The 22,134-nt window shown below is 48.1% G+C and overlaps 1 protein-coding gene across 1 annotated transcript; it reads left to right on the forward strand.

Annotated features, from left to right (window-relative positions):
* The first annotated feature begins 571 nt into the window (after positions 1-571).
* On the forward strand, positions 572-20,770 carry LOC149457628 (uncharacterized). Its single transcript, XM_089683484.1, has 4 exons — positions 572-1,036; positions 10,701-10,827; positions 17,015-17,088; positions 20,338-20,770. Exons 1-4 carry the CDS (start codon positions 718-720, stop codon positions 20,709-20,711), a joined length of 894 nt encoding a protein of 297 aa, XP_089539610.1. The 5' UTR covers positions 572-717; the 3' UTR covers positions 20,712-20,770.
* The last annotated feature ends 1,364 nt before the right edge of the window (positions 20,771-22,134 follow it).

Genomic DNA, 22,134 nt, shown 5'->3' on the forward strand with positions numbered 1-22,134 from the left:
TAGTCAAACTCTCTTGATGCCTGTCTGTCATAGTTCACTAAGTTCTATTAACTTCTATCGTACCAGAATATTATGGAGGCAGAGGTGGGGGGGAGCATTAGAAGAAGAAGATTTTCACTAAATGAAGCACAACAGCACAAAGGATACATTTCTTTGGAAGTCAATAATGTCCCTTGAGCTTATCCTTTGTTTTTATTTACTGTGAATTGTAAACTTAGGCTTTAAGTATGAATGGGCCCTGAAGGTAGATGATGTCTCCTGTTAGACAATTGTCCCCAGAATAGGTGTCTTCTCTGAAAGATTTCCCCACACTGCCTGTTCCAGTGACAACTCAAAGTGTTAGGATTTCCTATCACTTCCTATACAGGAGATAATGGTCACCAGGACCTATAGAGAGGAAGATTGTTAGCAAGTGTCCGCCTGCAGTTCAGCTTGAACTTCTAGAAATCGTATCATTAAAATTTTCCAGTAGCTACTTAAAATAATAAATATTGTTAAATATTAACAAGTGGCTATGACCTTTAGACTTGTTTGTAAGATAGAACAGGTCTCTTACATACGCCAACAGAAGCCTTTATTATGTACACATCCATTAGTCAATATCCAGGAAAACGAAACATAAAGTAGAAGCTTTGTACTACGTATAACCCTGAAATAGAAGAAATACCACACTTGAACCAGAACTGAACGAGAGAAGGCATTGGGGAATTTTATATTATGATGGGACCTATAGACAAACAACAAGAGATCATCAACTTCACCCTTCCCAGTAGTCTATCCAAGAATGAGCAGTACACCAGGGTGCTCCTGCAGCTCTTTGGATATGCTGGCCATGGAAAATCAGCTTTTGTTAATTCCTGCTTCTACACCCTCAGCACAGCGGAGTATCAGATGTATGCAAAGACAGGATCAAGTGGCACCATTATTACAAACAGGAGAAATGCCTATGTACTAACTGATACCATCACCATTGTGGACAACAGAGGGTTTGGAAGGAAGAGGAAAAATGAAGAGGCCATCATCTACGCTCAGCTGGGTAGGATGTCAACCTCCCCCTTTCATTTCTAATACTTACAGTCCAATTCTATATGTATTTTTTAATTGAATCTGAATTACTTAAGGAGAAATCCTCTCCCAGAGACATCCTTGTGACACCAGGACTAGAAATGATGGAAAGGGGTCACAATAATCAAAAATACCCAACCAGGGTTCCTTTAATAGGAAAAAGTTACAAAGTCTCTTGCATGTACATGCTTAGGCAGGCCATTCATTTTACAATTTTCTTTCCTTCAACCATGGGTTGAAGGAAAGAAAAATGCTCAATTCTCCCATCAACATAGTCAGTGCTTATGGGGGAATCCCTCCTACCGCGCTATTGTTTTCTGGCAGTCTATAGCCAATGAACAACAAGTTGGTTGCACTAACGTTAATCAATCAATTGACTTCAGTACAACCAGCCTGGCTATAGATGGATCGAAATCCATTCCAGTTCCTGCTGAAACTGGCTGAATTTTGATTCATCTATAGCTGGCTTTAGTGATTTTTTATTCCACTGAGCTGTCCTGAATCTAAAGGGGCACAAGATAAAGATAAAGCTTTGAGAAGTATACTGGACATCTCTCATAGCTTCTGCTTTACATCCAGACCTGGCTGTTTGTGATGCAGGAAAAGATTTTTCAAACACTCTCCATGCAGGCAGCTCTCATTGGGATCTCCAGCAGCAAATGATTGCCATTGTTTCCATGTGAGCTTCTGAAAGGAGAGTGTGTCCTGGGTCTGCTCTCAGCCAGGCTACACAGTAATTAGACATCATAATTAATATTGGTTATTTCATTTATTCCTTACATAGTTAGGGTGATATAAGACTTGAGCCTTGATAACGGGGAGCAGGGGAGGACTGACCATTTGGAAACTCGGGCACTGCCCGAGGGCCTGGGGTCAGTAGGGGGCCCCATAAGATGCCCCTGGTACCTTTTTCATAGGCTTTTTTGAGTTTGGGCAAGGACACAGGGGCCCCATGATCCCCTATTGCCCGGGGGCCCCATGAGTTGTCAGTCCGCCCCTGACAGGAGGAGTAATAAAGTAATACAGAATAGGCTTTAGGAAACATAATCCCAAGGGACCAGTGATGTGCTACGTGGATTCTGGTTGAAGTGCATTAAACAGAACTGAAACTTGGTAGAATATCTAAATACACACATACAGGAAATACTGTATAGTAGAGCTATTTTATCTGCCAGATGGGTTGTTTTTTTCATCCATCCATCTAGGGAGCCACCAGAGCAACCAACAGCTGTGCCCTTCTTCACAGCTGCCGGAACCAAACCCAGCAGAGGGGTACACATGCTTGCTACTATTTTTTTTTCTGAAAGTGTTTTTTACCCTTGTGAATAAAGCTGTTTATAGTAACACTACACTCAGATGGTGCCGCTTTTTATCTCTTCTTGGATTTCCACAGAGCAGCTTCTAGCTCAGGGGTGGGCAAACTTTTTGACTTGAGGGCCGCAATGGGTTCATATATTGGACCCGGGGGCCGGACCAAGAGTAGATAAATTATGTGTATGTGTCATCCATAGTAAGTATAGTAATATTCCCCCATAGTAAGCATAGTAATTAATCCCCCATATAGTAATTCATCCCCCATACTAATTCATCCCCCCTATAGTAATTCATCCCCCATAGTAATTCATCCCCTATATAGTAATTCATCCCCCATAGTAATTCATCCCCCATATAGTAATTCATCCCCCATAGTAATTCATCCCCCATATAGTAATTCATCCCCCATATAGTAATTCATCCCCCGTAGTAATTCATCCCCCATATAGTAATTCATCCCCCATATAGTAATTCATCCCCCATAGTAATTCATCCCCCATATAGTAATTCATCCCCCATATAGTAATTCATCCCCCATAATAATTCATCCCCCATATAGTAATTCATCCCCCATAGTAATTCATCCCCCATATAGTAATTCATCCCCCATAGTAATTCATCCCCCATATAGTAAATCATCCCCCATAGTAATTCATCCCCCATAGTAATTCATCCCCCATATAGTAATTCATCCCCCATATAGTAATTCATCCCCCCTATAGTAATTCATCCCCCATATAGTAATTCATCCCCCATATAGTAATTCATTTCCCATATTAATTCATCCCCCATATTAAGTCCCCAAGTCCCCCCTGTGTCAATTCACTTACCTTTGCTCCGCGCGTTCCTCTCGCCGTGTTCCCGCGCCGTTCCGGTGTAGCATGAAAATCTGTCTCCTATGAGGATCTGTCCCCCTTGACGTATCTGCGCATGTGCCAGGTTCAGGCATTAGCAGCCGATCGGCGATCTCCGGCACATGCGCAGATACGTCGAGGGGGACAGATCCTCATAGGAGACAGATTTTCATGCTACACCGGTCTTCAGGGCGGACTGTGAGGGGAGCCTAGCGGGAGCCTAGCTCCGGATTAAAAGGTCCGCCAGGCCGTATACGGCCCGCGGGCCGTAGTTTGCCCATTGCTGTTCTAGCTCCTGCAGCCGGCTGCCACAACATAAACATTTAATCACTGAGGACGTTTTATGGACTATACCATATCAGTGTCCTAGGTCCAGTGACACTAACACACCTTTCATGTGAATATCTCCATTTGATTCCAGCTCCACTCCCTCGTTACCTATTTTGGATTTTTAATGTTGACCTTACAGCATTAATACAATTACTGCTCCCCACCAAACTGATTGTTTATTTTTTGTTTGTTTGGTACCAGGGGCAGACTGACAACTCATGGGGCCCCCGAGCAATAGGGGATCATGGGACCCCTGTGTCCTTGCTCACACTCAAACCGCACCCAAAAAAGTCTATGAAAGGTACCAGGGGCATCTCATGGGGCCCCCTACTGAACCCAGGCCCTCAGGCAGTGCCTGAGTTCCCAAATGGTCAGTCTTCCCCTGTTTGGTACATGTTCATTGAACACAAGGTTCATTTTTTTCAGCCTATTCATAAAGCAGCCCTGTCAGGGATCCCGGGTCCTCGGCGGTGCGCGCATGCGCAGACGGCCGATCCGACCCAGCCGGCGATCGCGGCGGCGGCCGCGCATGCGCAGTAGCGATCGCGGCCGCACCAATGGGAGAACAGGGCGCTCTATTTAAAGCTGCCCTGTGCATCTCCAGGTTGCCGCAAGGTCTTGTTCCTGTCCTGTAAGTGCGCTTCCTAGTTGCCAAACTCTGCCTGTTCTGACTTATGCTGACCCTCTCCTGCTCTGACCCCGGCTCGTCCCTGACCATCCTCCTGCCTGACTGTCAAGGTCCTACCTTTCTTCAGAGCTTGTGCATCTCCATGAGCTGGCCTCCATCTTGGTTTTCTGCAAAGCATGGTGGGAACCTTTATGCCTTCAGGCTTCTGCGGCTCCTCCTCAGAAGGGTGTGGTTGAGCACATTTAAACCTGCTGTCTGCAAGTGTGCTCTGCACTTGTGTCCTGTATGTTGCCCTGTTGCAAGCTCTTGTGTTGTTCCCATTGCTCTCCTGGTAACCGACTCGGCTTGGACAAGACTACTCTCTGCGTTAACCCTTTATCTGACTTCCCGTTGTTGAACCTGGCCCGTGACCTGAGTATTCTTTGCCTACCGTCTAGTACTGTCTGCTCCATTGTTATTGACCCGGCTTGTCTGACTACTCTACTCGTGATCCCATCTAGCTCCCACCAGCTGTACGCCATTGGCGGCAGTCGTTATCGCAGCTGGGGTCACTCGGGGGCCGCGACCTGGTCTCAGGCTGCGTCAAGTCCATCCCCACCATCAGGGGCCCTGGTGAAGGGTAGCCTGGGGCTTAGACTCCGCGCCCTGAGGGACTCTGGTCTGTGGGTAGTGGCTGTCGTCAGTCGCAGCGTGACCGTACCATAGGCCTGCCTGCCCATTCCATCGTTCCTGCCCTGACATTACACAAGTGCCATGAATCCTGACGGTGCAGGTACGCCTTCGATCCCTATGTTACTCGCCAGACTCGACCAACAGGATCGCTTGTTGGATCAGTTCGCTCAGGCGTTGCAGGCTCTGCTTGCACGCACAGCGCACCTTACCCCTGGGGCTATTAGGTCAGTTGTTACTCCGGTGGACTCTCCCACTGTTGCTCCGGTTGTTGCACCTACCTCTGCATCTGTTGCGGAACCCGCGGTACCCAGAGGTATGACTGGTTCTGCCCCTCTTCCTCAGCGCTTTGGGGGGGAACCGAGTCAGTGTCGTGGTTTTCTTAACCAAGTGGGGATTTACTTTGAATTAATACCTCACGCTTTCCCTACTGAGAGGGCAAAAGTGGGCTTCCTAATCTCGCTACTCTCTGATAGGGCCTTGGCCTGGGCTAATCCCTTATGGGAGAGGAATGACCCGGTGATTCACGTGTTTACCCGTTTCGTTGCCTCCTTCCGTACGGTATTCGACGTACCCGCTCGCTCCGCTTCTGCTGCCAAATTGCTCATGTCCATGCATCAGGGTTCACGAACCGTTGCCGAGTACGCCATCGAATTTCGTACTTTGGCGGCAGAGGTGGGTTGGAACAATGAGGCTCTAGTGGCTGCTTTCTCTCATGGTCTCTCTGATGCGTTGAAGGACGAGATCGCAGCCAAAGAACTGCCTGTGGAGTTAGAGGCACTCATCTCCTTCCTAATCTTGATTGACACCAGGCTCAGAGAGAGGCCTTCATTTAAGGAGCGGCTGCGGAGGCCTCCTAACCGTTTGGCGCCTACGTTTTCTGTCCCACCCGTGCCTCCCTCTCCTCCCACGCCTCCTGGGGATGGTTTGTCTGGTAGTGAGCCCATGCAGCTGGGGTTTGCTCGCCTTTCCGAGGGGGAGCGGGCCTCTCGGCGTCGGGAGGGTCGCTGCCTGTACTGTGGACTCGGGGGGCATTTTCGGCAGTCCTGTCCGGTCCGTCCGGGAAACGCCCGCACCTGAGATCCTGTCGGGGGCAGATCTTGGGTGGAGTTTCCTCGTCCCCGGTTTCCCGTAAAGATAAACCGCTTATCACCGTTGTCCTCTCTTGGGCAGGAGGCTCGGTGACGGCCCAGGCGCTGGTAGACTCTGGGGCTGGCGGTTTGTTTATGGACAGTTCGTTTGTGGCCCAGTACTCCATTCCTCTGCAGGCTCGAGAGACTCCATTGGTTCTCGAGGCAATAGATGGCAGGCCCTTGCAGCCATCGCAGGTTACCCACGAGACCCTGCCGGTGGAGGTAGCTATTGGGGCTGTTCACAGGGAATTGGCCTGTTTCCAGGTAATTTCTTCCCCGCACTACTCCGTGGTTTTGGGCTATCCCTGGCTTCAGAGGCACAATCCGACCTTTGATTGGCGATCGGCCGAGATTCTCTCATGGTCACCACGGTGTGGGGCTGGTTGCATCCGTGGTCCGGTTAAGGTGCTGTGCACCTCCTCGGACTCTGTGCTGCCCACTGAATATGGGGAGTACCTGGACGTGTTTGACAAGGTGCGCGCCGGTGCCCTGCCTCCTCATCGTCCATATGATTGTGCCATAACCTTACAAACTGGTGCTACTCCTCCGCGTGGCAGGGTGTATCCTCTTTCGGTGGCAGAGAATCAGGCCATGGAGGAATACGTTGCGGATGCGCTTTCCCGGGGGCACATTCGCAAGTCTACGTCTCCAGCAGGAGCTGGGTTTTTTTTTGTGAAAAAGAAGGGAGGTGAGCTGAGACCCTGCATTGATTTTAGGGGTCTCAATCGGATCACGATTAAAAATGCTTATCCTATTCCGTTGATCACTGAGTTGTTTGACCGCCTCAAGGGAGCAACGGTCTTTACTAAGCTCGACCTTAGGGCTGCCTACAACCTTGTACGGATCAAGGAGGGCGATGAGTGGAAGACCGCGTTCAACACCAGAACCGGCCACTATGAATACCTGGTTATGCCCTTTGGGTTGTGTAACGCACCCGCGGTCTTTCAGGAGTTTATTAACGATGTCTTACGTGACTTGTTGCAGCAGTGCGTGGTGGTTTACCTGGATGACATCTTGGTTTACTCTGCGTCCATGGAGTCTCATATCCAGGATGTTAAGCGGGTGCTGCAACGGTTACGTGAAAACGAGCTTTTCTGTAAGCTCGAGAAGTGTGAATTTCACCAATCCCAGGTTGCCTTTTTAGGCTACATCATTTCCCCGATGGGTTTTTCTATGGACCCTGAGAAGGTTTCAGCGGTTCTGCAGTGGCCTCGTCCCAGTGGTCTTCGGTCCATTCAGCGCTTTTTGGGATTTGCCAACTATTATCGGAAGTTTATCAGGAACTTTTCCACATTGGCAAAGCCTCTCTCAGATCTGACCAAGAAGGGCAGTAACCCTCACGAGTGGTCACCCGAGGCCATCTCAGCTTTCAAGGCTCTGAAAGCCGCCTTCACTTCGGCCCCAATTCTGTCTCATCCCAATCCTGGGTTGCCTTTTGTTCTCGAGGTTGATGCATCTGAGACAGGAGTAGGCGCCCTCTTGTCCCAGCGTCGGTCACCCGAGGGACCCCTACTTCCTTGTGGGTTCTACTCCAAGAAGCTTTCCTCTGCAGAGTGCAACTACCAGATTGGAGACAGGGAGTTGTTGGCCATTATTCTGGCTCTCAAGGAATGGAGGCACCTGCTTGAGGGTTCTGTGGTCCCGGTCCTAGTTCTCACTGACCACAAGAACCTCACATATCTCTCGGAGGCTAAGAGGTTGACACCCCGTCAGGCCAGGTGGGCTCTGTTTTTGTCACGTTTTAATTATGTGGTCTCTTACTTGCCTGGTTCCAAGAATGTCAGGGCTGATGCCTTGTCGCGGCAATACTCTGAGCTGTCCAGGGAGGACACTGAGCCGACCTCGGTCATTCCTCCAAATCAGATCCTGGCTGCCATTCGTACCAACCTGACTTCTCCCCTTGGGGAGCAGATTTTGGCGGCTCAAACTAACGCTCCCCCTGAGAGACCTGCTGGAAGATGTTTTGTACCTGAGGGATTGCGTACCCGCTTGCTACGTACCTACCATAATGCCAAGACTGCCGGTCATCCTGGTAGGAACCAATTGTCCTGGGTCGTTTCTCGGTTATTCTGGTGGCCATCTCTCCGTTCTGACATCGCCTCATATGTAGCAGCTTGTTCGGTCTGTGCCCAGAATAAATCTCCTCGGCACCTTCCATTGGGCCTTCTGCAACCCATTCCCAATGGGGAGCGTCCCTGGTCACACCTGGGAATGGATTTTATTGTGGATCTTCCTGCGTCTCAAGGTCATACGGTCATTCTTATGGTGATCGATCGTTTTTCTAAGATGTGCCATTGCGTTCCATTCAAGAAATTGCCGACTGCACAGGAACTGGCTACGGTTTTCGCCAAGGAGATCTTTCGCTTGCACGGGTTGCCCAAGGTGATTGTCTCGGACCGTGGGAGCCAGTTTGTGTCCAGGTTCTGGCGCGCCTTCTGCTCCCAGTTGGGTATCGAGCTTTCCTTCTCTTCGGCCTACCACCCTCAGTCCAATGGGGCTGCGGAGCGTTCCAACCAGGCCCTGGAACAATTCCTTCGTTGCTATATATCGGATCATCAGGACAACTGGGTCGATCTCCTGCCATGGGCAGAGTTTGCGAGGAACTCGGCTGTCAACTCCTCCTCTGGGATGTCCCCCTTCATGGCCAACTATGGGTTCCAACCCGCTGTATTGCCTGAGTTGTTCTCTCCACAGGACATTCCGGCTGTGGATAACCACCTGGCTGCTCTGCGCTCCTCATGGGGGCAGATTCAGAGGTCCTTGAAGGACTCAGCACAGCGCCAGAAGCTCCAGGCTGATCGTAGACGGTTGCCCGCTCCCTCATACCAGGTCGGAGATCAGGTGTGGTTGTCCACTCGCAACCTCAAGCTTCGGGTGCCCACACCAAAGCTGGCCCCCCGTTTTGTTGGTCCTTTCCGCATTCTTCGCAGGGTGAACCCGGTTGCCTATGCCCTTGCTCTTCCTCCTGGGATGCACATCTCCAATGTCTTCCACGTATCCCTGTTGAAACCTCTGATCTGTAATCGCTTTACTGCCTCTCTGCCTCGTCCTCGTCCTATCAGGGTCGACGGTCATGAGGAGTATGAGGTGAGCCGCATCTTGGATTCTCGGTTGGTCCGCGGTCGGGTACAGTTTTTGGTCCATTGGCGTGGTTATGGTCCCGAGGAACGTTCCTGGGTTCCTTCCGCGGATGTTCATGCTCCTGCCCTCCTCCGCGCTTTTCACGCCCGATTTCCTCAGAAACCTTTTGTGGAGCCACGGAGGGGGAGGGGCCCTTGAGGAGGAGGTACTGTCAAGGTCCTACCTTTCTTCAGAGCTTGTGCATCTCCATGAGCTGGCCTCCATCTTGGTTTTCTGCAAAGCATGGTGGGAACCTTTATGCCTTCAGGCTTCTGCGGCTCCTCCTCAGAAGGGTGTGGTTGAGCACATTTAAACCTGCTGTCTGCAAGTGTGCTCTGCACTTGTGTCCTGTATGTTGCCCTGTTGCAAGCTCTTGTGTTATTCCCATTGCTCTCCTGGTAACCGACTCGGCTTGGACAAGACTACTCTCTGCGTTAACCCTTTATCTGACTTCCCGTTGTTGAACCTGGCCCGTGACCTGAGTATTCTTTGCCTACCGTCTAGTACTGTCTGCTCCATTGTTATTGACCCGGCTTGTCTGACTACTCTACTCGTGATCCCATCTAGCTCCCACCAGCTGTACGCCATTGGCGGCAGTCGTTATCGCAGCTGGGGTCACTCGGGGGCCGCGACCTGGTCTCAGGCTGCGTCAAGTCCATCCCCACCATCAGGGGCCCTGGTGAAGGGTAGCCTGGGGCTTAGACTCCGCGCCCTGAGGGACTCTGGTCTGTGGGTAGTGGCTGTCGTCAGTCGCAGCGTGACCGTACCATAGGCCTGCCTGCCCATTCCATCGTTCCTGCCCTGACACTGACCCTCTGTACCGCGATGCCCGCTACCTGCTGATCCTGGCTTGTGACCCCGACCATTCTCCGCTTACTCCCCCTGTACCACGCTGCCCGCACGATACCGACCCGGCTAGTCTGACCTCGCTCACTCCTAGCTGTCACCCATCCATCCCGCTCGGATCGGGATCTGTCATCCGTCCATCCCGCTCGGATCGAACCTGTCATCCCCTTTGCAGCAGGCTCATCCCGGGCACATACCCTCAGCGGGACCCCTCTACCACCGCCGGGGGTGCCCAGGGGCGCGACCTGGTTCCAGTCTTGCACCAAGTCCATCCCCACCATCAGGGGCCCAGGTGAAAAGGCAGACTGGGACTTAGACTCCGCGTCCTGGGAAACCCCGTGCTGTGGACCACTAGAGATCCCGTTGGGCGGAGCCTGACAAGCCCAGTCCAGAGTGAAGTAAGGAGAGTTCCCACTGCTGATCTCTTGGCTGCATTTGGATTAACTATGATCTGACTGACTAGCCTGGAACAAGCATGTAGCAAGTGAATATAAAGTAAAGTAGGAATTCTTGATCTGAACACTCATTCAAGGTCAGTGACTCAGGATGCAAGACATTCTTTGAATCAACTGACATGCAAAAGGAGAGGTCAGTACAGACAGAGCAGATAGAGGTTTCCTATAGTTCCATGTAACTCAGCCAATGGAAAGTCAATGTTACCAGAGATGAGACGTTATAAAGATGAAGGTATTGGGGAACATTTGTATTATTCCTCATAATCATGTCTTTCTTTCTTTGCAGGGAACTTTCTTCCTCTGAATGAGGAGGTGGAGTGGACAGAGGATTTTGTTCAGATAATGTCAAAGGTGGAGGATTCTGACCTAACACCAAACTACACGGATTTTATTGTCCCCATATTTGTGTACAGGTATGGACACATGGAGAGATTTATACCGCTAATGACACAAAATATTACTTAGCACCTGACATTGATTGTTGCTGCATCGTCAAATCTAGATACTAAATAACTTAAAGTGGTATTACCCTAAAAACAAAAATGTATTATATTGCAGCTTACCAATCATTAGATGTGGTGGCATCAGTTATTAGAGTTCCCCCACTTTGGATGAAGGAGCACAGGGGGCACTTATGGACAGCAGCATTGTCTGGGTGGTGGGGAGTGTAAGATGTATCAGATTTAGATGGACTTAACTAACAAATTGAAGTTCATCAACTAACACTTTAAAAGCAGGTACAGTAAAAGTTTTTTTTTCTTTTTGAGATAAAGGTTTTACATCAATGAATGAACAAGCAGGTCACCCTGCCGGATGACACGGGCTCACATGAGGTGCAGGGTCTAAGTACTAATTGTTGTTCACCAGAGGTCCTGATGGTGGATATTGGTTTTGCTGTGTGTTAGTACCAGGTTGTGGTCCTCAGGAGATGAGCAAGCCGGAGTCCAGTAGCAGTTATAGCATTTAGGCATCAAGCAGAAGTGTATTCAGTGAACAAGTCAGTAACAAAAGTCAGTAACAAGTGGTCGAAGGTTGGGAACAAGCAGAAGCATAGTCGAAGAACTAGCCAAAGGTCGGCAACGAGTGATAGCAGAGATACAGACAGAAGTGGGAGTGATGGGAGCTGAGGAGAGCACAATAATCTGGTAAACAGGAAGTACAGAGACATGGCTAAAATACAGTGGGGATGGAAAGTTTGGGCACCCCAGCTAAAAATTTGTATTAATGTGCATAAAGAAGCCAAGGAAAGATGGAAAAATCTCCAAAAGGCATCAAATTACAGATTAGATATTCTTATAATATGTCAACAAAAGTTAGATTTTATTTCCATCATTTACACTTTCAAAATAACAGAAAGCAAAAAAATGGCGTCTGCAAAAGTTTGGGCACCCTGCAGAATTTATAGCATGCACTGCCCCCTTTGGCAAGTATCACAGCTTGTAAACGCTTTTTGTAGCCAGCCAAGAGTCTTTCAATTCTTGTTTGAGGTATCTTTGCCCATTCTTCCTTACAAACGTCTTCCAGTTCTTTGAGATTTCTGGGCTGTCTGTCACGCACGGCTCTTTTAAGGTCCATCCATAGATTTTCAATTATGTTGAGGTCAGGAGATTGTGAAGGCCATGGCAAAACCTTCAGTTTACGCCTCTTGATGTAATCCCCCGTGGATTTCGAGGTGTGTTTAGGATCATTATCCATTTGTAGAAGCCATCCTCTCTTTAACTTCAGCTTTTTCACAGATGGCATCAAGTTACCATCCAAAATTTGCTGAAATTGTATTGAATCCATTTTTCCTTCTACTCGTGAGATGTTCCCTGTGCCATTGGCTGCAACACAACCCCAAAGCATGATTGATCCAACCCCATGCTTAACAGTTGGACAGAGGTTCTTTTCATTAAATTCTGTACCCCTTCTCCTCCAAACGTATCTTTGCTCATTCCGGCCAAAAAGTTCAATTTTAACCTCATCGGTCCACAGAACTTGTTTCCAAAATGCACCAGGCTTGTCTATATGTTCATTTGCAAAGTTCAAACGATGATTTTTGTGGTGAGGACGTAGAAGAGGTTTTCTTCTGATGACTCTTCCATGAAGACCATATTTGTACAAGTATCTCTTTATAGTGGAATAGTGTACCACAACTCCAGTGTCTGCCAGATCTTTCTGGAGGGATCGTGTAGTCAAACGTGGGTTTGGAATTGTTTTTCTCACAATTCTGCGAGCTGTTCTGTCTGATATTTTTCTTGGTCTTCCAGATCTTGCTTTAACTTCCACTGTTCCTGATGACTGCCATTTCTTAATTACATTCCGAACAGAGGATATTGACATCTGAAAACGCTTTGCTATCTTCTTATAGCCTTCTTCAGCTTTGTGAGCATCAACTATTTTCAGTTTCAGTTTTCTAGACAACTGTTTAGAAGAACCCATGGTGCTGATTGTTGGGGCAAGGTCAGATGAGTCTGGGCATTTAAAACCTTTGAGATTGACATCACCTGGTCTTCCCAGACGATGACTGAGAACAATCCATGACACTGGCAGGTCTCAGCTTGGCAAAGGGGGCAGTGCATGCTATAAATTCTGCAGGGTGCCCAAACTTTTGCAGATGCCATTTTTTTGTTTTCTGTTATTTTGAAAGTGTAAATGTGAAATAAAATCTAACTTTTGTTGACATATTATAAGAATGTCTAATCTGTAATTTGATGCCTTTTGGAGATTTTTCCATCTTTCCTTGGCTTCTTTATGCACATTAATACAAATTTTTAGCTGGGGTGCCCAAACTTTCGATCCCCACTGTAGTTCATGAGAGGAACAAAGAGTTAAAAACTCACGAGAAACAAGGTACAAGCCAAGATTATCTGAATGATTGTCCAGTTGTCTGTCTAGCATTTCTGGTGGCTGAGCAAGAAGAGACATTACCTGACATAGCAGAGGTCACAGGTTCAGATCCAGGCCCTGACAGCAAGTCAGGGAGGAGTGAACTGCCGGGCAGGAAGGGTTTAATTTCAGGCCAAACGGAGGTCAACTGCAGGTCAGACAGAGCTCAACTGTAGGTCAGAGAATAGTTGTCTGCAGCTCAAAAAGAGGTCAAATTCAGGACGGAGAAAAATGAACTGCTGATCAGAAGTGTTCTATGTCAGGCAAGAAGAAGGTAAAATGCAGGTCAGAGAGAATTCAATTCAGTTCAGAAGAGTTCAACTGCAGAATAAAAAGAGATCAACTAAAGATCATAAGAGTCCAACTGCAGGTCAGAAGCAGATCAGCTGTAGGTCAGAGAGAGGTCAACTGCAAGTCAGAAGGGTTCAATTGCATGTAAGAAGGGAATTGACTAAAGGTCAGACATAGGTCAGATGTGGACCAGAAGGAGGTCAAATGTAGATAACAATCGGTCACATACAAGTCAAAGAACTGTGAAGGAATCTTTTCAAAATTATAACACATGCACCTGAAAGCACACTGCGGTTGATTTACTGAAGGGAAATAGGCTGCTTAATTTACAAGGACATTTCCTCTTAGCTTAGTGATTATGGTAAAAATTCACTGTGCAAAGAAAACCCATCTTTGTGCAGGAAAATCAGAAAAACAGTGTTTTTGTTTGCACATGATTGGATGATGGAAGTCAGCAGAGCTTCGCCTAATTCACTAGGCTGACGAAAAATTCCCGTGAAAAGTGAAAAGCCTAGTTGCCTTTAGTGAAGCAACCCTACTGAATTCACTCACTAACACAAGCCCTGAAGATGATAAGCACCATAATGATGGTTCTGCAGAGGAATATGGGGATTGTATGACGCCACTCAAGAAAACTTGCTGTTGATTGCAGATTTCAGAGATCTTTACGGCATAATGGAAATCTCTATAGATGTGCTGAAAGAGCACTGGACCATGTCTGTGTAAGCATTCTGATTGGAGTCTATTGTGTTTGGTTGGTGAAAGACTAGAATCTGATGGACATAGATAGCATCCTCAGGGTAGAAGTGATATACTGTATACAATGGCACAAAGAGAACACGGGGCAAACAGTCTAGATATATCTATATTCATCACAAAAATAGATAGCCAACACATTTCAGGAATTAGAATAGTTCCTCTTCATCGGAGGTTATGAAAGTGTACCCTTCTAGACCTGAGACCAAAGCAAGCCCCGTGCTCTGAACAAATCCAACCAACAAGCATACCAGTCCTTCATCCAGTATGGTGGGGGGAGGAGGAGGGGAAGACATATACAGTACATCCATGTAAAACATTAAAATTTCTCCATGTTGTATTTCTTTATAAACTCTGCAGATACATAAAATTACCTAAATAAAAACATAAGGGCACAACGATATTCTCCATTACCATACTCACAAAAACCAAAGAATAAAAGAGAGTTAAAAACAAAACCCACTTGAAAGGGCAGTTTATGAAGAAGGGGGTAATTACGTTCAAGTAGGAAACTGTGATTGGAAGAGTGTGTGTGCCGGGACAGGCTGTAATTAATCAGAGGATGTGGTGGATGAATTAAACTACCCAATCCAGTCATGATGTGTGTCTACACGTTGTCCTGTAACTATGAATGTGAAAGGATGCACGCTGCTCAACCGACCCCGGAAGTCCAATATTGAGGAATGGCCTCAGCCACCGTACCGGCAATGCCCTCTGACACACTTCGCCCTGCCCACTGCAGCTTAATCACAGAGGTCCTTTTCCTTCCATACATAGCTTGGAGAAGCGCCATAAGGTATATTTTTCACTCTGTACCTCTGAATGGCCAGCCAAATGATAAAATCTGACCACGTTAGCTCAAATCAACTTCTATACTTTGTGTGGTCAGTTTAGAACAAGGAAGAAAGATGACTGTCAGGATCAACCAGGAACTTCATATGGAAAAAGTACATGAAAATAATAGAGACTATAATTTATAAAGTGCACATATGTGAACACACACATAGAATTTATGATAACATATACTTTAAACTATCCTGAACCTTTTCCTCTAAAGCATCTAATTCCTATAAAGAGCTGACAATGCTGCCTCTGCTGCACTAAAATCCCTAGCAGGGTTGTCAGCGTGCCTGCTGAACTATAGATCTCCATCTATCACTCTCCCTTGCTCTTTCTACATGCATACATGGAATTATTTTTCACGCAAAACAATGCTGCTGTCCTAGGGCCCAAGAGACTGTCCAGGATCTTGGAAAATGTAATTTTGGAGACCACTTTACTGACCTCCCAGAATCCGATCCTGTAAGAATTGTACAAGCTTAGAGCTGACATTATCAGGAATAATAAAAGCTACTTCTCCCTACGGGAATAAGGTAAAACCTAGATGGAACTTTAGGGTTTTTTTTTTTGGAGGGGGCTTTAAGTTTAGGTCATGCCTGGACATACACATTAACTAGTAGCCGACCGCAGATAGCCGAATGACGGCTTCACTGCGGCCGGCCAGTTCTGGGTGGACGTCATATGACTTCCCCCCAGAACGCGCTCTCCTGTGCGCCCCAGGGGGCGCGCACCCGGCAATCTCCGTGATCGCTGTGTCCGTAGGACACAGCTGATCACGAGATGTGGTAAAAGGCCAATCATATCGGCCTTTTACCACGTGATCAGCGGTGTCCAATGACAAGCTGATCACAAGGAAATGCAAGTGCCGGTTCTCGGCTGCACTTTCCTCACGCTGTCAGATCGTGAGGAAAGTACTGCCGAGAACCGGCAGTTGTCAGAGCGGGGATCGGCACCGATCATCAGGACACCTGTGCCCAGCAGTGCGCCCACTAGCTCCGCCCACCTGTGCCCAGCAGATCACCCACCTGTGCCCAGCAGTGCACCCACCTGTGCCCAGCAGTGCACCTACCTGTGCCACTCTGCAGTGTCACACACCTGTGCCCAGAAGTGCCACCTACCTGTGCCCAGAAGTGCCACCCACCTGTGCCCACCCACCTGTGCCCACCAGTGCCACCCACCTGTGCCCACCCACCTGTGCCCACCCACCAGTGCTGCCCACCAGTGCCACCCACCAGTGCAGCCCAGCAGTGCTGCCAGTCAGTGCCACCAGTCAGTGCCCAGGGGTTGTGTCAGTCAGTGCCGCCAGTCAGTGCCCAGCAGTGATGCCAGTCAGTGCCGTCTATCAGTACCCATCATCAGTGTCACCTATCAGTGCCGCCTATCAGTGCTGCATATTAGTGCCGCCTATCCGTGACACCTCATTAGTGCTGTCTATCAGTGCCGCCTATCCGTGCCACCTCATTAGTACTGCCTATCAGTGCCCTTTAGTGCTGCCTATCAGTGCCCATCAGTGCTGCCTCATCAACGCACATCAGTGAAGGAGAAAAAATACCTGTTTGAAAAATTTTATAATAGAAACAAAGAAATTTTTTTTTTTCAAATTTTTGCAATTTTTTTATTTATAGCGCAAAAAGTAAAGCGCCCAGTGGCGATTAAATACCACCAAAAGAAAGCTCTATTTGTGAGAAAAAAATTATCAAAATTTCATATGGGTACAATGTTGCATGACCGCGCAATTGTCAATCAAAGTGCGGCAGCGCTGAAAGCTGAAAATTGGCCTGGTAAGGAAGGGGGTATAAGTGCCCGGTAGGCGAGGGGTTAACTAATGTTTTAATTTTCTCCTAGCATGAAGGTGTCGATGCCAGAAGAGCAAATAAAAGAAGTGAAGGAATTTTTCAAGAACTGTCGTGATATGACAGGTAAATATATATAAAAAATACCTGAAGATCAATAGTAAAAACATTCTCAATAAAGTCCAATAAATAATATGTAGACTAGTTCTGAGAGGGAAAGCTAACACGAAAAACAAAAATATGAAACTGGACTTTCATTGTGTGGTAAATGGTAATTGATATCTTCTCCAGAGTCTGGACTGGCTAAGTGATGTAAAAAACCATACATACAAACTCACCTAGGTGAATGGAGCCCGGCCCGATGCTGCATCTGTCCCCTTTCACCTCTAAGACAAAGAACTGAGCGATCAAAGACCACTGATTCTTCACTTCTCAGTCTTTAGTGAGCAGAGAGTAGTGGCTGTCACTTGAGCACCTGGCTGTGGAGGGGTGCAAGCGGTTGGCTTGGGCTTTCAGTGGTATGCTGAGAGGTGAAGCAGCTGGCGGTCAAGAAATTGGGTGGATCCCAACATTAAAGTTGTGATTCCTCCAGAGTCTGGACTGGCTGAGTGATGTCAGCAGATAGTGGTCTTTAGCCAGCTGTTGGCTGAATATGGGTGTGCAGAACTAAATGCACCTCTGTGACCTACAGGAGAAATGCAGCCAAACGAGCCTTGGCCTTACTTCTCCTTTAAAGAATAAATTCACTTTCATACAGGCAGCACTTATTCCTTTGCCCTGGCCATGCCTGTACAATACAGCCCTATAGACTGTTATGGGGCATTCTCCTGGCCAGAAGTAGACAAGCCCCTTGGATGTGGGGTCCGGGGAGACCAGAGATAGTGAATGCAGGGTCTGGGGAGACCAGATATAGTGAATGCAGGGTCCGAGGAGAGCAGATATAGTGGATGCAGGGTCCGGAGAGAGAGGATATAGTGAATGCGGGGTCTGGGGAGACCAGGTATAGTGAATGCGGGGTCCGGGGAGAGAGGATATAGTGAATGCAGGGTCCGAGGAGAGCAGATATAGTGAATGCGGGGGTCCGGGGGGACAGGATATAGTGAATGCGGGGTCCGGGGAGAGCGGATATAGTGAATGCAGGGTCTGGGGAGAGCGGATATAGTGAATGCGGGGTCTGGGGAGAGCGGATATAGTGAATGCAGGGTCCAGGGAGAGAAGATATAGTGAATGTGGGGTCCGGGGAGAGCAGATATAGTGAATGCGAGGTCCGGGGAGAGAGGATATAGTGAATGCAGGGTCCGAGGAGAGCAGATATAGTGAATGCGGGGTCCGGGGAGAGCGGATATAGTGAATGCAGGGTCCAGGGAGAGAAGATATAGTGAATGTGGGGTCCGGGGAGAGCAGATATAGTGAATGCGGGGTCCGGGGAGAGAGGATATAGTGAATGCAGGGTCCGAGGAGAGCAGATATAGTGAATGCAGGGTCCGGGGAGAGCGGATATAGTGAATGCGGGGTCCGGGGAGAGAGGATATAGTGAATGCGGGGTCCAGGGAGAGAAGATATAGTGAATGTGGGGTCCGGGGAGAACAGATATAGTGAATGCAGGGTCCGGGGAGAGAAGATATAGTGAATGCAGGGTCCAGGGAGAGAAGATATAGTGAATGTGGGGTCCGGGGAGACCAGATATAGTGAATGCGGGGTCCGGGGAGAGAGGATATAGTGAATGCAGGGTCCGAGGAGAGCAGATATAGTGAATGCAGGGTCCGGGGAGAGCGGATATAGTGAATGCAGGGTCCAGGGAGAGCAGATATAGTGAATGCAGGGTCCGGGGAGACCAGATATAGTGAATGCGGGGTCCGGGGAGAGCGGATATAGTGAATGCAGGGTCCGGGGAGAGTGAATATAGTGAATGCGGGGTCCAAGGAGAGCGGATATAGTGAATGCGGGGTCCGGGGACAGCGGATATATTGAATGCGGGGTCCTGGGAGAGCAAATATAGTGAATGCGGGGTCCGGGGAAGGTGGATATAGTGAATGCAGGGTCCGGGGAGAGAGGATATAGTGAATGCGGGGTCCGGGGAGAGCAGATATAGTGAATGCGGGGTCCGGGGAGAGAGGATATAGTGAATGCAGGGTCCGGGGAGAGCGGATATAGTGAATGCGGGGTCCGGGCAAAGCAGATATAGTGAATGCGGGGTCCGGGGAGAGCGGATATAGTGAATGCAGGGTCCGGGGAGAGCGGATATAGTGAATGCAGGGTCCGGGGAGAGCAGATATAGTGAATGCGGGGTCCGGGGAGAGCGGATATAGTGAATGCGGGGTCCGGGGAGAGCAGATATAGTGAATGCAGGGTCCGGGGAGAGCGGATATAGTGAATGCGGGGTCCGGGGAGAGCGGATATAGTGAATGCGGGGTCCGGGGAGAGCAGATATAGTGAATGCAGGGTCCAGGGAGAGAAGGATTTAGTGAATGCGGGGTCCGGGGAGAGCGGATATAGTGAATGCAGGGTCTGGGGAGAGCGGATATAGTGAATGCGGGGTCCGGGGAGAGCGGATATAGTGAATGCAGGGTCCGGGAAGAGCGCATATAGTGAATGCGGGGTCCGGGGAGAGCAGATATAGTGAATACAGGGTCTGGGGAGAGCGGATATAGTGAATGCGGGGTCTGGGAAGAGCGCATATAGTGAATGCGGGGTCCGGGGAGAGAGGATATAGTGAATGCGGGGTTCGGGGAGAGAGGATATAGTGAATGCAGGGTCCGGGGAGAGCGGATATAGTGAATGCGGGGTCCGGGGAGAGAGGATATAGTGAATGCAGGGTCCGGGGAGAGAGGATATAGTGAATGCGGGGTCCGGGGAGAGCGGATATAGCGAATGCAGGGTCCGGGGAGAGCGGATATAATGAATGCGGGGTCCAGGGAGAGCGGATATAGTGAATGCAGGGTCCGGAGAGAGAGGATATAGTGAATGCGGGGTCTGGGGAGAGCAGATATAGTGAATGCGGGGTCCGGGGAGAGCAGATATAGTGAATGCGGGGTCCGGGGAGAGAGGATATAGTGAATGCAGGGTCTGGGGAGAGGGGATATAGTGAATGCAGGGTCCGGGGAGAGAGGATATAGTGAATGCAGGGTCCGGGGAGAGCGGATATAGTGAATGCAGGGTCCGGGGAGAGCGGATATAGTGAATGCGGGGTCCGGGGAGAGAGGATATAGTGAATGCGGGGTCCGGGGTTTAGTAACACTTTAATGTAAACTATCAATGGATGCTGCTGTTGTCAGATCTCAGCAGGAATGACCTATTGAGGGGGAGGGTGGAATTCTTTAGATCATGGCAAAATGACAAAAAGAATAACTGGACTCATTTTCATTATTATCACAGGGGTGTTCCCCATTGTCGTCCTTACTAATAAGTTAAACCAATGTGGTCATAATCTGGAACAAGCCTTTAGAAGTGCGGGGGCAGAAGTGGTGATGGCCATCGAGAATTACACCCCAGAAGACCACATGAAGACTCGCGGGCGAAGTGCTGACATACAAGAGGTGATCTGTAATGCTTTGAAAGATATACGGTTCCGACTGGACCAAGCAAGGGATCCAATGAAAGAACGCTTGGGACGCAAGAAATTCCTTCTGAAATTTACATACGAATCTGCAGCTGAGGAGATACAATCTAAAGCCAAAGAAAGGGAGTATGAGCGGCTGAAAGCTCTGGCAGATAAAAACTGGTTTTATAAATTTCCATACGGTAAATAACACAAATATTCACGATCCTTCACAAATTCATAATAAAAATGCTTCTTGACCAATGGCAATGAATTCAGCTTTTCTAGTGATCTTGATGGGATGAATGAACAATTGTTTGTAGAATGGCTGAAACATTTACATTTCTGGGAGAAAATGCTGATGACTGCAATGCTGATCATATAGGCAAAATCCTAGGCATTTGGTCATGTGATCTCTGCTGAAGGATCAGAGCCCCGATTGGCTGATTCTCCCGACCTACAGTAGGTCTTCACACTTGGTCACCACGACATGGAGCACGGAGCAGCATTCTCTCCAGAAAATATACAGCATGTATGGGCTCGTCACCCTTTATTTGTTTACCCCAGAAAGCATGTTGAAGTATGATGATTATTATTATTATTATTATTATTATTATTATTATTATTATTATTATTGTTATACAGGATTTATGTAGCAGGTTGGGCGGCACAGTGGCTTAGTGGTTAGCACTTCTGCCTTGCAGTAATTGGGTCATAAGTTCGATTCCCAACCATGGCACCTACTGCATTGAGTTTGCATGTTCTCCCTGTGTTTGCATGAGTTTCCTCCGGGTACTCTGGTTTCCTCCCACATTCCAAAGACATGCTGGTAGGTTAATTGGCTCCTGTCTAAATTGTCCTAGTTTCATCCCTGGCCATGCAGGATCTCCTCCATGGTGGGGGTTGGGGAAAGACCTGGCAACCTACCCTGTAAAATAATTGCTAAGAGAATTCATGGAAAAGTCGCTTACGAGTGATGGTATATGCAATCGCCAAGGGTCAGATACAACTGAATGGATAGATAGATAGATAGATACATAGATAGATATAACCAGGGGCGGACTGACAACTCATGGGGCCCCTGGCCAATAGGGGATCATGGAGCCCCTGTGTCCTTGCCCACACTAAAACCACACCCAAAAAAGCCTATGAAAGATACCAGGGGCATCTCATGGGGCCCCCTACTGACCCAGGGCCCTCGGGCAGTGCCTGAGTACCTGAATGGTCAGTCTGCCCCTGGATATAGCAGATTAAGAATTTTACAAACAAATTGTCCAGAACTTTACAAAACAAAGAGAGACAGTACAGTTCCATTACAATTCAATACAACAGGAATAGGAGGGCCCTAGTCTTGAAAGCCTACACTCTAGCTCTTATGCCAACATCTACATGTAGGGTTTATTTTAGAATTTGATTTTCTTTACTACAGGTTTGAATATAAAAATAAATCTCTGACTCATCAATTTATGATTTTACCTCTAAAGTACCATAATATTCATGTATTTGTTGATTCTTAGAAAAAAAAAACAAGATAAGAACATGAACACAATTGCGCATTCTTTGTGAATGTCCACCTTCTTCCCTTGCACAGGGAGCAGCCTTCTGGCCTTTAGTAAATCAACCCAAATGTGTAT

The sequence above is a fragment of the Staurois parvus genome, unplaced genomic scaffold (genome assembly GCF_062004578.1).
Source record: "Staurois parvus isolate SC_StPar_1 unplaced genomic scaffold, SC_StPar_1.0 ptg000311l, whole genome shotgun sequence".
Taxonomy (NCBI): domain Eukaryota; kingdom Metazoa; phylum Chordata; class Amphibia; order Anura; family Ranidae; genus Staurois; species Staurois parvus.

Bases quoted from the DNA above. Each gene is read 5' to 3' on its own strand.
- LOC149457628 (XM_089683484.1), top strand. From the start codon at position 718: ATGATGGGACCTATAGACAAACAACAAGAGATCATCAACTTCACCCTT. The intron at 10,828-17,014 runs GTATGGACACAT...ATTTTCTCCTAG, and splicing joins GTCCCCATATTTGTGTACAG to CATGAAGGTGTCGATGCCAG. The intron at 17,089-20,337 runs GTAAATATATAT...TTATTATCACAG, and splicing joins GAACTGTCGTGATATGACAG to GGGTGTTCCCCATTGTCGTC.